Here is a 14,398-nt window from a genome sequence, read left to right on the forward strand (position 1 = left end):
AGTGCTGCCACAACATTTCTGAACCAGGAGTACTAGTAATCTATCCTTGTCCATTCACACTAATGTGATGCATTAATGTACTGATTCGAGAGGGAAGAGAATCCTATGATTTGAACTCAATGGTGGCACAAGCAGGAGTACTCTTACATTGAATGGAGCATCTTTAAGCAATCTTATAATACAGAAAATATGGAAATCAGCTGGGAGATTGGCATGTACCTGATGGCAAATCTCACAAGTAATATCCCCCTTCTCATTGCACCAGTGTTGAACACATGTTCGGTGTACGTACTTGCAGTAAACGTTTTCCACCACAATGATTAGCAGAGACAATTTGAAACAAACAAACAAGAGAGACAGAAACGGGAACTCTTAAGTTATCAGGCAACTAAAGAAATCACTTAACTTACTACAACAACAACAACAACAACAAACCCAGTGTATTCCCACCTAGTATTCCCACCTAGTGGGGTCTGGGGGGGTAAGATGTACGCAGTCCATACCTCTACCTCTGATGAAGTAGAAAGGCTGTTTCCGCTAGACCCCCGGCTCAAGGCACAAATCACTTAACTTACTGTATAGTAAAATCACATGACTAAAGAAAATGTGGCAAGGATATTAGAGCTATATCTCGATAAGCGCTGCCACGATATTACAGCTATATCAGATTGCATGATATATCATTATAACAGGAGTAAGGATCATGTCTTAGTTCTGGTTCTCAAGGCAACCACCATGACCATTTCCTGACCTAAGAAATATTATGGAACACCAGACTGCCCAAACCACCTCCGCTGGGCAGTCATACAAAATTAAATTAACAGAAGCATCCATATAGCTTCAGCGCCCATGTCTTAATTTCGAATTCACTTGCTAGGAAATCCAATGTAGAGATATACAGAATACAAACCTAAAACAAGGTTACTATATAGGCCCCACACAACAAGCAAAAAGAGACTCCCCACATATCCAACCTTTGAGAAATCCCTTGAAGAACAATACTCCCTTCGTCTCAAAATAGTTGGCATGTTCTACTTTATTTTCCAACTATACCCTTAGTAATTAATTCCCATATTAGTTGAACAAGATTCATGCAAATCAAGATTAAATAGATAATAGGGTCATATTAGCCAATTTGGACCCCTTATTAATTTTTCCGTAAGAGTTGTGCAAAATCTACACTACATGCCAACTAATTTGAGACGGAGAGAGTACTATATGCTATCATTCTTTTAGCTCTTGATATACAGCACGAAATCTAATTAAATTTTGGAAAACTTATAAACATCAAATCAGATGAAGGAAAATAAAATTATAACCACAAAATGATGTGCAAGTAAAATCAAAGGACAATGAAGGTTCCACCTCTGCTCCATTTGTGTGCACCACCAAACAATCTCCCATTCTAAAATGACACGAGTCCTACACCAAATTTTACCATTAATCACTACCCAAATTCAAAAAACAAAAACATCCCACCTCCAAATTCAATGCACAAAAAATATTAAGAATCATACCTGGGGGAAAATGAAGAAATTCAAGAAAACATAGGAAGCACCGAATGCTGGTTATCCGTTTGTTGTTTTTCTGAAACTTTAAGGTGGAATTTTAAAGAGGTTTTATTGATAGTGGATGATGACTAACTGAATTATACGCTGCGGATATTTGTAACGGTTCGTTTTGTCTGTTTGCCTAAGTTCAAAATTTTGTTTTAAATGAAGTTACTGGATTAGAATGTTGGGGGTGGGGGCGCGGGGGTTCGGTTTTACTTGTTTGTTTTAAAAATGAATTCCTCTTTATTTATTTAGCTTAGAAAAGTATGAGATAATATTTTATTTAAAGAGTGACATAGTTTGTCAAGTTAATACTAAATGGGCAAGAAAGTATTTTATGGACCGCTAAAGTTTTGCAGGTATTTGATATCATTGTGATCAGAAGATCATGGGTTCAAGCCTTGGAAACAGTCTCTGCAGAAATATAAGATAAGGCTGCATACGATGCACCCTTATGGTAGGACTCTTCCCCGAACACCGCGCATAGCGATAGTTTTAGTGCACTAGGCTGCCCTTTTTATCGCATAGAAAAGTCCTATTTTTATGGATAAAGATAAATTTATATTCAATGCCACAATTTAAGATTTTTGATTAATGATAAAAGAATTACTTATATTTCGGTCACAAGAAGAGCGGATATTGTATTTTGAATTATGACTATTGATCTTTTAACTTTCAAAATCTATCAAAACATCAAGAAATACTAAAGCTAAAGCCAACCTTATTAGTATTATTAAACATCTTTTATAGAACAGGTTGAGACTTTGAAAATGTTGGGAGTACTTTTTTTAATATTGTTTATTATATTTCGATTATTGCATTATTTATTGTTATTCTTGTTTCTTTCTTGTAGACATTGCACTCTCCTTGTAAGGTGCTAAAACAATTTTTTCACTCTCCTTGTAAGTTGCTAAAACAATCTTTGTATCTATCCAAGATAGTAGTTACTCTCTGCATACGTTCTAACCTCCCCACACCTCACTTATGAATTTCATTGGTTATGTTAGCCACTTATGGGATTTCACCAGGTATGTTGGTGGTGGCATTGTTGGGAGTACTTTCTTTGACCGTAGTTGACAATTTCACAACATGCATAAAACATAGATCTGTATATGAATTTATTTCTTAAGATTTTCCACTATAGATCTTTAATTTAAACATGCCAAATAAAAGTCTGGCATAACCACAAAGCTCAAACTTTGGCTCCATCGCCCACACAAAGCTAGTCAATTTGAACAGATTTAAATTATATACCACCCAAGAGAAATCTTTAGTTCTACTTTGCAAAGAAATCGTGTAATGACTATAGTGTAAATGGTACAATTTCCTTGGCAACCAAAAAAGACCAGCTCTCTACATCCTAGTTATCTGCTTCCTCGTACCGACGATAACATTCTCAGCGAAAGCTCTTCTGGCTCAACTTATCATAACAATGAATAGAGATGCCTTCTTTAATTGGGCGTCAACCTCATTTCAACTGTCCCATAAGATTGATCTCACGTCGCCGAAGTATAGCATCACTTGCTCGGGGTACCAAACAACAAAGTGTGCAGAGATTCTTGGCAGAGGCAGCTGATCCACTTTGGTCCTTTCGCCTTATCAACAGATGCAGGAAAATGGCTTCTGATCCTATAAAACAATCTATGAACATCTACCAATACGTGTGACTATGTACTTTCCTTTCTCTAGATCATACACAGTCTTCAATTGTGGCTTTCTCCACTTTGACACATACCATGCTGTGAACATCACCAAAATGAAAAAGGCAAAGAAGAGAAGCAAAATGAGAGAGTCCTCACTGAACATATTTGCAAACCACCCGGAATGCTCTTTGTCCAACTCAGCCGTGCTCTGCAAAATGAATGCTCCTAATGCCCAATCAAGTGGAATGTTTTCAACTTGATTAGCATATCCAATCCTGTTCCAACAAACACAAATATTATACAAACTGTATGTTCTTCAAACAGATTTGGAAGTAACATGTATAAAATTTTATGCTTTTCCAGAACATCTCTTTTTTGATTTCTTCTTCATTTCTCATCTTTCTAGTAACTCCTACTTTGCTCTTCTCATTTATGTTTTTCAGTAGATTTTAACCATTCCCTTTATGAAAGAAGAAATAAGAGTGTATTCTCGGGAAGAAGGGGGACCGGTAGCTAAGATACTTACCCATCACTCCATTATTAAACTTGGAAAGCTATGTGAAAAGCAGGCAGCAATATGTTTCCTCTTTCTTAAGTCAAGCAGATAGCAATAAGTATAGAAAGAAAGCAATCAAAATTAGTAAGTACCGATCATCGTCCAAAGCAATTCCAAGACTATCATGAAGTAATGCCAATATATACGCTGAAGAGAAGCAATAACGGTGCAAATCCTCCTCATGAAGGGAGGGGTGCTTGCTTTTCAACCTTGACCAGTCCTCTTCACAAAAACTTTTCCCAGCAACCACAAGATCAGAAAGAAAAGCTTTTGGGGGCAAACCAAAAAACTGTTCAGAAAGGTTTGGGAGGAAAAGTTACAAAAAATCATCTTTTAGCACATCAAAACCAAGCTATCAACCATAAAATAACACAACAGAATGCCAACTTCTAACAACACATCGGTATATTCACAAGATGAATATGCACCTTGGAAGTATAGAAAAAATTTTCTGTAGCCAAGAAATTCCCCTGGAGCTTTGGCATAAATGTAGACCCAATGTAGCAGCTTTTATAAGAACAACTCTCTGCATTATTCAAGAAGAAGAGCTTCATTAAGCGGTTTCAAATGAAAGGAATATGGCTGGTCAAAAATACGTAAAAGTTACATTGCATATTTTCTAATACAGGTAAAAGGAAAAGCAAACCTTTGTCTTTCTGCAACAACGATAGCGAGGCTGATCTGCATTCTGAGAAGTTACCACTAGGATACAAAGAAGATATGTGCCTAGTCCTTTCCGCGAAACTACTGGGTGAGAGCTTCAATGAACTTAAGTTATGTGTGTATCCTCTAGGAGAACAAGGATCCATCAGCTTAACACTTTGAGGAGCTGCATTGATGGAAACAGAAAACAAATCTGAATATAAATTTTTCACTTGAAGAACCATGAGAACTTCTAAATCAGTTCACCCAGGATCCAGGATACAACAACCCCTCCCACAAAATTTTACCAAATTAATCACTGGGCTGCTCTTTTAATTACTACAATGGACAAAGAGGATGCCCCCCCCCCCCCCCCCCCCCCCCCCCCCCAAAAAAAAAAAAAAAAAATCTCCCACAAATAAAGATCAAAAGGTTCCAAGAGAAATCAAATCATAAGCTCTAACTCTTCAAGGAAATATCTATGTGTCCATCTTGTGAAAGTCAGAAAAACAATGTAACAAGAAAATCAATTAACAGCATACCATGAAGTACTTGAAGATCATATGATTAAAGGAAAGGAGATTCCAACATTACCTTGATGCTGGCCCCTCGCAACAAGGGACTCCAGGAGTAAGTCAAATGCAGCATTCTGCAAAACAACACGAGCAATGAACTCTTAACATATATATAGAGATGTTTCACGGATAAAAGGGCAAGGTGGACAAAAACCAGACGGATACTCAAAATTCTCTTGCATAACAACTTCAAACTGCTGCTTTAAATGCATACAAGTGCTAAGAAGAGAATATCTAATTCATAGTGTTATTAGAGATGCTAATTATCTAATGCTGACTAATTCTGCAGAAAATTGGTTATATACTTTTTTGGTTTTTAATAACCAAGAGATTCTTGAAGGCCAGCTAGTGCACGGTTAGAAACTCAGGGATAATGAGCCTGCCCCTCTACCCTTCTCTACTCAAAATTCTATTGCATAACAACTTCAAACTGTCGCTTTAAAAGCATAATAGTGCTAAGATGAGAACATCTAATTCACAGTGTTCCTAGAGATGCTTATTATCTAATGCTGACTAATTCTGCAGCAAAATCGTGCCTATCTACTTTTTTTGTTTTTCTAATAACCAAGAAATTCTTGAGGGCCAACTAATGCGCGGTTAGAAACTCAAGGATAATGAGCCAGCCCCTCTATCCTTCTCTAATTAAATACCAAGTTCTATTCTGAGGCTGAACTAGAACTCATGATATGCGGTTAATCCATACATCACACACCTAGCTCTTACACCAGATCAAAGCCCTGTGAGATGCTGAAGGGCAATAATTAAGTCCTGTGGGCAGAAGGGCTTCTAATAATGTTGACATATCACCTACAAATTTCACAACATTTAGCATGCCGTGCAGAATATGGTATTTGATCTTGTTGTCACCACTATGCTAATGTTTAGAGAATAAAAGGAAAAAGGGAAATTTTGCAGTGTTCATGATAAACAACTAACTGGAAGAAATATAAGTTACCTGGCCAAATTGAAGCAAGCTATGACTGTAGATCCTGTAGGTAAAGTTTCTGAATTTAATGGTACGAGAATATTCTGGGGGCATAGGCTCATTAGAAACAAAAGTCACCTGAATAGATCAACAGCAAAAGTTATAGCAACAGTCATGTTTTTATCCTGGAGTTACTTCATGCAAACCGGAAAAATATAAAATTCAAATGCCGAGAAAACACAAGAAGGGCTATTGCTTCTGCAATTAAATTTTCTGTGAGCTTCAATGCGATTAATGACACTCCATTTAAAAGAAAATGGCAGGTTTGAACACTACTTTTGGCTCTGGAAATAGAAAACTGTCATAATGTCTTGATCCATTTCGGATGACATCAGTGTCTGGAATACAACAAGCCGAAACATCCCCAGTATGGTGATAAATTGAAATTCCAAAATGATGACACCAACCTGCGCAGATGCACCACCAAGTTCAATTATGCCAGTTGTTTGCAAAGGATCACTACCAAGAGTTCCAAGGGCATAATTAGCAATAACCCAGGCATACAAACCTTCATCAGATCCTACAATCAATAAACATAGGATGTTAATTTTGCCAACATGTAGTAACGATTATACTCTACAATGAAGTGCTATATGATCAACCGAGAGGCTCACAAGTATACAGAAGCTAATAGATCATTATAACATACATCATGGGAAAAGTAAATCTGAACAGAGGGACAGATTCTATCATTTCCCGCAAATCTAAAAAGAAAGGTTCCCCACCTCCATGAATTCAGAAAGATATGAACCGTCAATATTCCAAAGTATCTTGCAATTACACCTTTAGCATTAACAAATCCAACTATCATTTAAACACATCGAAACTCTCTTTTCTAATTCTCTTAAAAAGGAGGCAGTGCGTTGCACTAAAGCTCCCGCTATGCAAGGGTCCGGGAAAGGGCCCAAGTAATTCAGTAACGAGCAAGTAATGACGTCTGCTTAGGAAACTAGCAATTATCAAAGATTATAAATATATATAAAGAAATGGGGAGTGCATGGCACCTTAAATCAACCCAAAGTCAGATGTTGAGAACCAGAAAAGCATGAAACAGCATCATTATAGACTAATTGTTTTTTTAAAATCAAAGTACTACCATTTTGGTTACAGTGTCCAAAGGATTGGAGCGATATTCTTTAGTTCAGAAAAAGCAAATGTGTTTCTATGACTTACCAAAAAAAAACCTAAATCATATCAGTAAACAAAGTAGTTTAAAGTCTAAATTTGAAGACGGCAGTTGTATGAATCAACTTAGCTGTATGAAACATTTGTATCCATTCCGCTCTAATTCACCACCCGAAGGGCTTTTTGAAAATTCAAACTCAAGCTTCATTGATCATTCATGTGCAAAAATTACAATTTGTGTTTGGCACTCGAAGGACTTATAGTCATTAAACCTTTTCTTAATTAGTACTAGTTAACAGCTTTTACCCTGCCCTTCAGCCTACCACTACCACAAGCTTCATATTATATCCATGTTATGCTTTACAAAGTCATATGGACAGAATTATATAACGTGCCAAAATTCGTAAGGAAAACCAATAAAACGGTCAACTTTAACTCAAAAATAACAACTTTCAAAGTGACTCGATCATAGAAATGCAAAATGCTACTGCATAGACCACTCAACATACCCAGTGTCCTCTCACTATTGGGGTCCGGGGAGGGTCGTGTGCAGACAGACAAAAATAACGTGCCAAAAACTCATAGGGAAAACCAATAAAACTGTCAGCTTTTAACTCAAAAATAAAAATTTTCAAATTGACTCGATCATAGAATGCAAAATGCTACTGCATAGACAACTCAACATACACAGTGTACTCTCACAAGAGAAGTCCGAGGAGGGTAGCGTGTACACAAACAAAAATAACGTGTCAAAAAACTAATTCGGAAACCCAATAAAAATATCAACTTCCAAATTGACTTGCTCATAGAAATGCAAAATGCCACTGCATAGACAACTCAACATACCCAGTGTACTAAGTGTATACACATACAAAAATAACGTGTCAAAAACTCATAACGAAAACCAATAATATTATCAACTTTCAAATTGACTTGATCATAGAAATGCAAAATGCTACTGCATAAACAACTCAACATGGAACAACAAACATAACTAAAGTACAAACACCAATGTCAAAGAACAAACAAAAATCCAAATACATTCCTCGTAAGTACCTGAAATAACCGAAGCCCAATCATCCTTAAACTTGAACCCTGAATCCCTCAACACCCCTCTACACACTTCCAAAATCTTCTCCTGATCACCCAAATCCAACAACCTCATTCCAGCAGTAGCCATCAACCTAATCTCCGTCTCACTCCAATACTCCTTAGGTACATTCCCCTTCCCAAACTCAACCAACCTCCCCAACGATTGCTCCACCTTCTCCGGTTCCTCAGCATATGCTGATAACCCCGGATTCACCCTCATCGAAACCAAACCCTTATCCCCAAAATCATACACCGGTACACCCCCATTCCTAACCTCGTACTCAAACACATGAATCCTCGTACCTGTACTTCCTCCATCAATAACAATTCCGTATTTTCTCTTAACAGTAAACCTTACGTAACTCGAAAACACGACGATGTAACAAATAAAAGCAACTACAAAGACTATAAAACCATAACAAACAATATTTGATTTCGAATTGGCTCTATTAGGGCTCCGATTAGAAGATCTATTGACCCGGTAATTGAATTTACCCAATTCCATTCTCTGGTTATTGTTATTAACGCCGTTAACTTTAACGTTAGGGTTTATTTTTCGAGCATTGGATCGGCGCATCAAAAATTGGAGATTTTGTGAACCATAGATTGATCGGAGATTTGAGAGGGCTTTGCTCCGGTTAACGCCCTCTCCGATCTCCGGCGAACGTTTTTTTTTGGTTTGTTAGATTGGTGAACCGGCGATTGGTAAACCGGTGCCGGTTCAATTGGTTTGTTTGACAGAGGGGGAGACTGCGGAGAAGAAAATGGGAAAATAAAGTGAAGTGAATTGACTTTTTCTTTTTGTATTCTTTTATGGGAAAAATACATATGGAAAAAATACATATGCATACTGAAGTATCAAATAAAAAAAAATAACAATATTTTTATCAAATTATATTTTGTAGCATATGTATTTGTGTTTTTGTAGCAATAGTTTATAAAAATATAAAATACATTTCGATCATAAGGGCAGTAAAAATCATATGTATTTATATTTTTGTAGCAACAGTTTGCAAAAATATAAAATATAACTTGTTATATTATATAATTATTTAACACATATACAAAAATCTTCAGTTAAAAAAAATCAATGTGAATTCTTACCATATCATACCTTTTAATTAAGAATAAGCGTATATATTTATTGTTTGCATGATATTTTATTAAGTAAAAAAAATTAAAATAATAATGCAAGATTTTCAGCGTAAAAAAGTGTAGTTGATTAAAAAGTATGTTGTTATCTTATTTACTAATTCAAAAAGTATGTTATTTTTACAATGAGTTATTTTTATTCTTAGAATTCTACATATTTGTAATTTGCATACCTATACTGATTTCATCGTCATTCTCACAACTTCACTTCCCCTACATATTTTTGTTTTTGTTCTATTCTAATTATTTCAATCATATTCTAGTTTTTTTTTTTCACTAAATCCCCAATGAATTAGATATTTATGTACTTAGTAATAATATAACAAAAGTGTATTTTCACTCGTAATGAGATGGTTTATAAAAATAGAAAATATATAAGTTAATTTATAATATAAATTGTAAAGTTTATTTTTAGAAGATTACGATATTTTGCATAATCGGAATTTTGGAGCTGTTGAGATACATAATTTGCTTGATTTAATAAATTTTTTTTTTGCTTTCTAAAGATACATAATTAGCTTTTGATTCATTTTTATTCGATTTTATTTCAGTCGAGATATATAATACATCTAGCGAAGATATATCTCTTTCTTTGTAAAGATAAGTAATTAACTCTTGTTATATATTTTTTCAATTTTGTATTTGTCGATATATATAATTTGCTCTCGATATATCCAATGAAGATAAATAATTAATTGAGATATTTGTAATTATTTTCTAAGGAAGGTAATTTGTGTAAATATTGTAAGTTAGGATTATGTTATTTTTTTCCTTAATTTTTTTTTTGGGTAAAATTCATAAATAGCATACTTAAGACCATAATTATGAGATTCATAGCAACACTTTCATAATTACTTAAACTAGCAACTTGTATTTTGTATTTAAACAAACTGTTGCTATAAAAAATCATATACAAATCATTTTGCTGCTCATATTTAACTCAAATCAGTTGAATTAAATACGGTATAATTAGCCATGAATTAAATGTGGAGATTCCTTTTCCATTAAAACCTCTTAATTAACATGATTTCCGTTATTTGTTACCAACTGGAATCAAAATTTAAATTTTAGTTTCACATTATCGTTTTCATTCCCCAAAAATAATTAAAATTAAATTCAACTGAAGCTTCTTTTATTCAATATCTTCAGAAATTCAAATTAAACCGTTACTGTTGTTGAAGGTATTTAATTATAATATTATTTTCTTATATGAATTTCATCAGTTGTTTGAAATTGATAAAAAAAAAATTCGTTCTGAATTTTTTTTTGAACCATTAGTGTTATTTCGTTCAAATTATTTTGAGCCATTACTGATGTTTCGTTCGAATATAGTGATCAAAATCAATTTTTTGTTAAATTATTTTTGAATATTTTGAGCCATTAACAATTTTTTGTTAGAGTGATCAAAATCAAATTTTCATTCCGTTGTACAATTTAACAATTTATTTTGTTAAATTATTTCTGAATATTTTGTAAACGAATTTTTTTAAAAAAGTAATGCAACAGCAAATTGAACTGATCGAACAACATAGTGATCAAAATTAATTTTTAAAACTGCTCGAACTCAATTTTTTTCTTTTTCACTTCTCTTTTTTTATTTTTTTATTTTTTTTCATTTTTCTTTACTCTTTTATCTCTAACTTTTATTTTGAAAAGATAAATATGTATATTACATACAAATAGTCAAAAAATATACAAAATACATAGTCATACAGATCTGGATATGCATTTACAGTACAAAACATACATATGTATCTACATATGTATTTACAAAACTACATATCTCACTCATATGTATATATAAACATATAAGACACAAAATCACTATAACAAAAAGGACAACTATATACATATACATATAGGTAGTAAAAAAATACATGATACATATCTTATATGTTTATATATACATGTGAGTCAGATATGTATTTTTGTAAATACATATGCAGATATATATGTATGTTTTTTCTCGTAAATACATATGCAGATCTGTATGTCTATTTATTTTATATATTTGTTGAATATGTATATGTGATATAGATATTTGGCTTTTAAAAATAAAAGATAGAGATAGAAGAATAAAAAAAAGAAAAAAAAGGAAAAAAACAAAAACGAAAAATAAAAATCTAAAAAAAAGAAGTGAAAAAGGAAAAAAAAAAAGAAGAAAGGGAAATAGAAACTAGAAATAGAAGTGTAAAAACAAAAGCGAAAAAAATACGAGAAAGAAAAAAAAAGAAGTAGAAGAGAGAAAACAAAAGTGAAAAGAAAAAAATAGAAAAGAAAAAGAAATAAAAACATAAAAATAAAACGATAATAAAAAATGAAAAAACTAGTAAGAAAAAAAAGTTAGAGATATAAGAGAGTGATATTTTGAAACTTTTAATATGATGAAGATAATAATCTTCATAATTGAATTTGATTTGGAAAAATATTCTACTAATTTAAATAAAAGTAATTTATGGGAAAGGAAAAAAATTGAAAGAGGAATTTAAGAGATTTCAAACAATAAAAGGTAAAACTAAAAAGGCAAAATGACCTTTTGAACTCCTGTACTATGTCGGTTTTGTAAGTTGGACACTTCTACTAAGATGTTTGTCATCTGGACCCTTGAACCCATTAAAATGCAACATTTTAAACACTTTTTGGGTGAGTGTAATACACTCTCGCCACGTCAGTTGCCACATCAGCTTCCACGTCATGTTTATTTTAAAATATAAAAAATATAAAATATTAAAATAATTAATAAATAAATAATTAAATAAATAAACCCCTCCCCCTCCCCCTTCCTCTCTCTTCCCCATTTTTCTGATTTGCGTTTCTTTTCTTTTTTTTTTTCTTATGGTTCTCCCTCCTCTTCTCCTTCTTCTTTTCCTTCATCATTTTAATCTTCTTTTTCTTCTCACTTTTTGAAAATATTGAAAAGAAACTCTCAAAGCACTAAGAGGCCAAAAAAAACACTATCTTTTTTTGTTGCACAATTTCTGACGGTTCTTGAAGCTTTCCGTTCACCTATTTGTCTGTGTTTGAGCTTTGGTTGTTGTTGAAGATGATGAGGATCTCAGGATTACTCAATTTGTAGTAGCTGGTGATTAGATTTTTGTTGTTTGTTTGGAAAAATTGAGAAGTGAGAATTGAAGAAGAAAGATTCTTGTTATTTGATTCTTGTTGCTTGTTTGAAAAAATTGAGAAGTGAGAATCGAAGAAGAAAGAAAACCACGTCATTTGTTTGTTTGTTTCTTGTTGATTCTTTAACGTCATCTTTTGATTCTTGTTGGCTGTGTTGATTTGTTTGGGAAAAAATTTCTCAAAGTTCTATTCGATTGTATTGGTTTGTTTCTTTTTATGTTGTGATAATTGTTGTACTTTGGGCTTAAGAAGTTACACTTTGCAATTGCAATTGTGATTTTACAATAGTCATGGCAGCCGGTGGGGATGGGGGACTGGTGGACGGCGGCGGGGTGGGGTGAGGGGTTGGACGGGGCTGGGGTGGGGTGGGGGTGGGTGGGATGGGGTTAGGTGGGGTGGGGGGCTCGGAACGGAGGCTGGGGTGGGGTAGAGGGGCTGGGATGGGGGATGGAGTCGGGTGGGGGTAGCTGGGCTGGGGCTAGGTGGGGTAGGGGGCTGGGCTGAGGGCTGGGGTGGGATAAGGTAGTGGCGGGGCAAGGGGTTTAGGTGGGCTTTTTTATTTTTTATTTTTAAATTTATTATTTTTTAATTTTTTAAATTTAAAAACTAAAAAATAGTTTTAATCCTTTTTTTTATTTTTTTAATTATTTTAATATAAAATAGGCCAAAAATTGACCTCTACTCGCACTCCAGGTGAGTGACTACACTCTTCAAGTCTCAGTCAGCACTTTAATGCCACATAGGCAAAGTCAACGATCAAAAGATTTGAAATATTATTTTTTAGTGGGTTCAGGGGTCCAGATGACAAACATGTAAGTAGAAGTGTCCAACTTACAAAACCGACATAGTACATGGGTCCAGAAGGTCATTTTGCCAAATAAAAATCAGTTAAAGGAAAGAGAAAGAGAAGTGATATGAAAAAAGAAACCTTATACATGGTAACTTCTCAAAGGCAGTAAGTGGGGGACCACACTTAAAATAATGTTATTGTTGCGACATAATATAATTTCATCAAAGTGTTGCTATTTTTCATAATTTAAGTCTTAAGTATGCTACTTCTTGTAGTTTTTTTTTTTTGCTTTTGTATATAGACATGCATTTTGAAGATTAATATTAATAGTAAATTATGACCCAAATCTGAAAGGGCCCAATCCTTTAAAAGATATAGACAAAAAATCAAATAGGAAAACAAACAAATTTATTTGTACTTTGTTTGAACTCAGAAGCTTCATTTTCATGATCATGAACATATGTATGACCATTAGTTGTAGCAAGGTAGATAAGTGATGTTGGACAAGATCGAAAGATAATAGTATATTCTTACAAAGTGTTTTGTTATTTGCACTCTCTTAATTTTTCGACTTTTTTCTCTCTTTCTATTATATTTTATATCATAAATATTAGTGTCAGTCCTAAAATGGATTGTAGAGTACTAATAATATTTTTGTTTAAATTTAATATAACGTATAGGTACGACAAACGCTTTTATGTAGCTTAATTTTTCTCTACATCTTTTCTTTGGTGAGCAAAAATTTTTAATTTATTAAATTTTTTATTGTATATATATGATTTTATTGACTAAGATGAAATGCTTATAGTGTCAAGTTATATCTTTTAAATGATATAGCATTATTGCTATTTTTAAATAATTTTATTTATCAATACGAGACTCAGCCTTCCGGAGAGGGAGAAAGTTTATTTTTTATTAGATTGGTAATGCAGTTAATTTATCACTATTTCAAATTGAATGCACTTATTCATTTCTAAAGTTTATTAATAAATTTGTTAGCATATGTTCTTAATTCACATCTAGCTTTAAATTCTTGCATTATGTGGCCCATAGTTAAGCAGCCTGTTAAATTGTGTTGAAGTTGAATTATCAGATCATTTTTTCAGAATTACCCTTTCTTCTTGCCTGTGCTATGCCATTTGTCGCTTAACGTACTCTTTCT

General features: G+C 33.5%; 1 protein-coding gene across 1 annotated transcript; it reads right to left on the reverse strand.

Annotated features, from left to right (window-relative positions):
* Nucleotides 1–2,643: 2,643 nt before the first annotated feature.
* On the reverse strand, nt 2,644–9,001 carry LOC107847332 (probable apyrase 6). Its single transcript, XM_016691525.2, has 9 exons — nt 8,136–9,001; nt 6,362–6,474; nt 5,925–6,032; nt 4,989–5,043; nt 4,399–4,581; nt 4,181–4,278; nt 3,845–4,041; nt 3,353–3,471; nt 2,644–3,182 (listed from the first exon to the last, which is right to left on the reverse strand). The coding sequence occupies exons 1-9, from the start codon at nt 8,746–8,748 to the stop codon at nt 3,022–3,024; spliced, it is 1,647 nt and encodes a 548-aa protein (XP_016547011.1). The 5' UTR covers nt 8,749–9,001; the 3' UTR covers nt 2,644–3,021.
* Between the last annotated feature and the right edge of the window lie 5,397 nt (nt 9,002–14,398).

This window comes from Capsicum annuum, chromosome 11 (genome assembly GCF_002878395.1).
Source record: "Capsicum annuum cultivar UCD-10X-F1 chromosome 11, UCD10Xv1.1, whole genome shotgun sequence".
Taxonomy (NCBI): domain Eukaryota; kingdom Viridiplantae; phylum Streptophyta; class Magnoliopsida; order Solanales; family Solanaceae; genus Capsicum; species Capsicum annuum.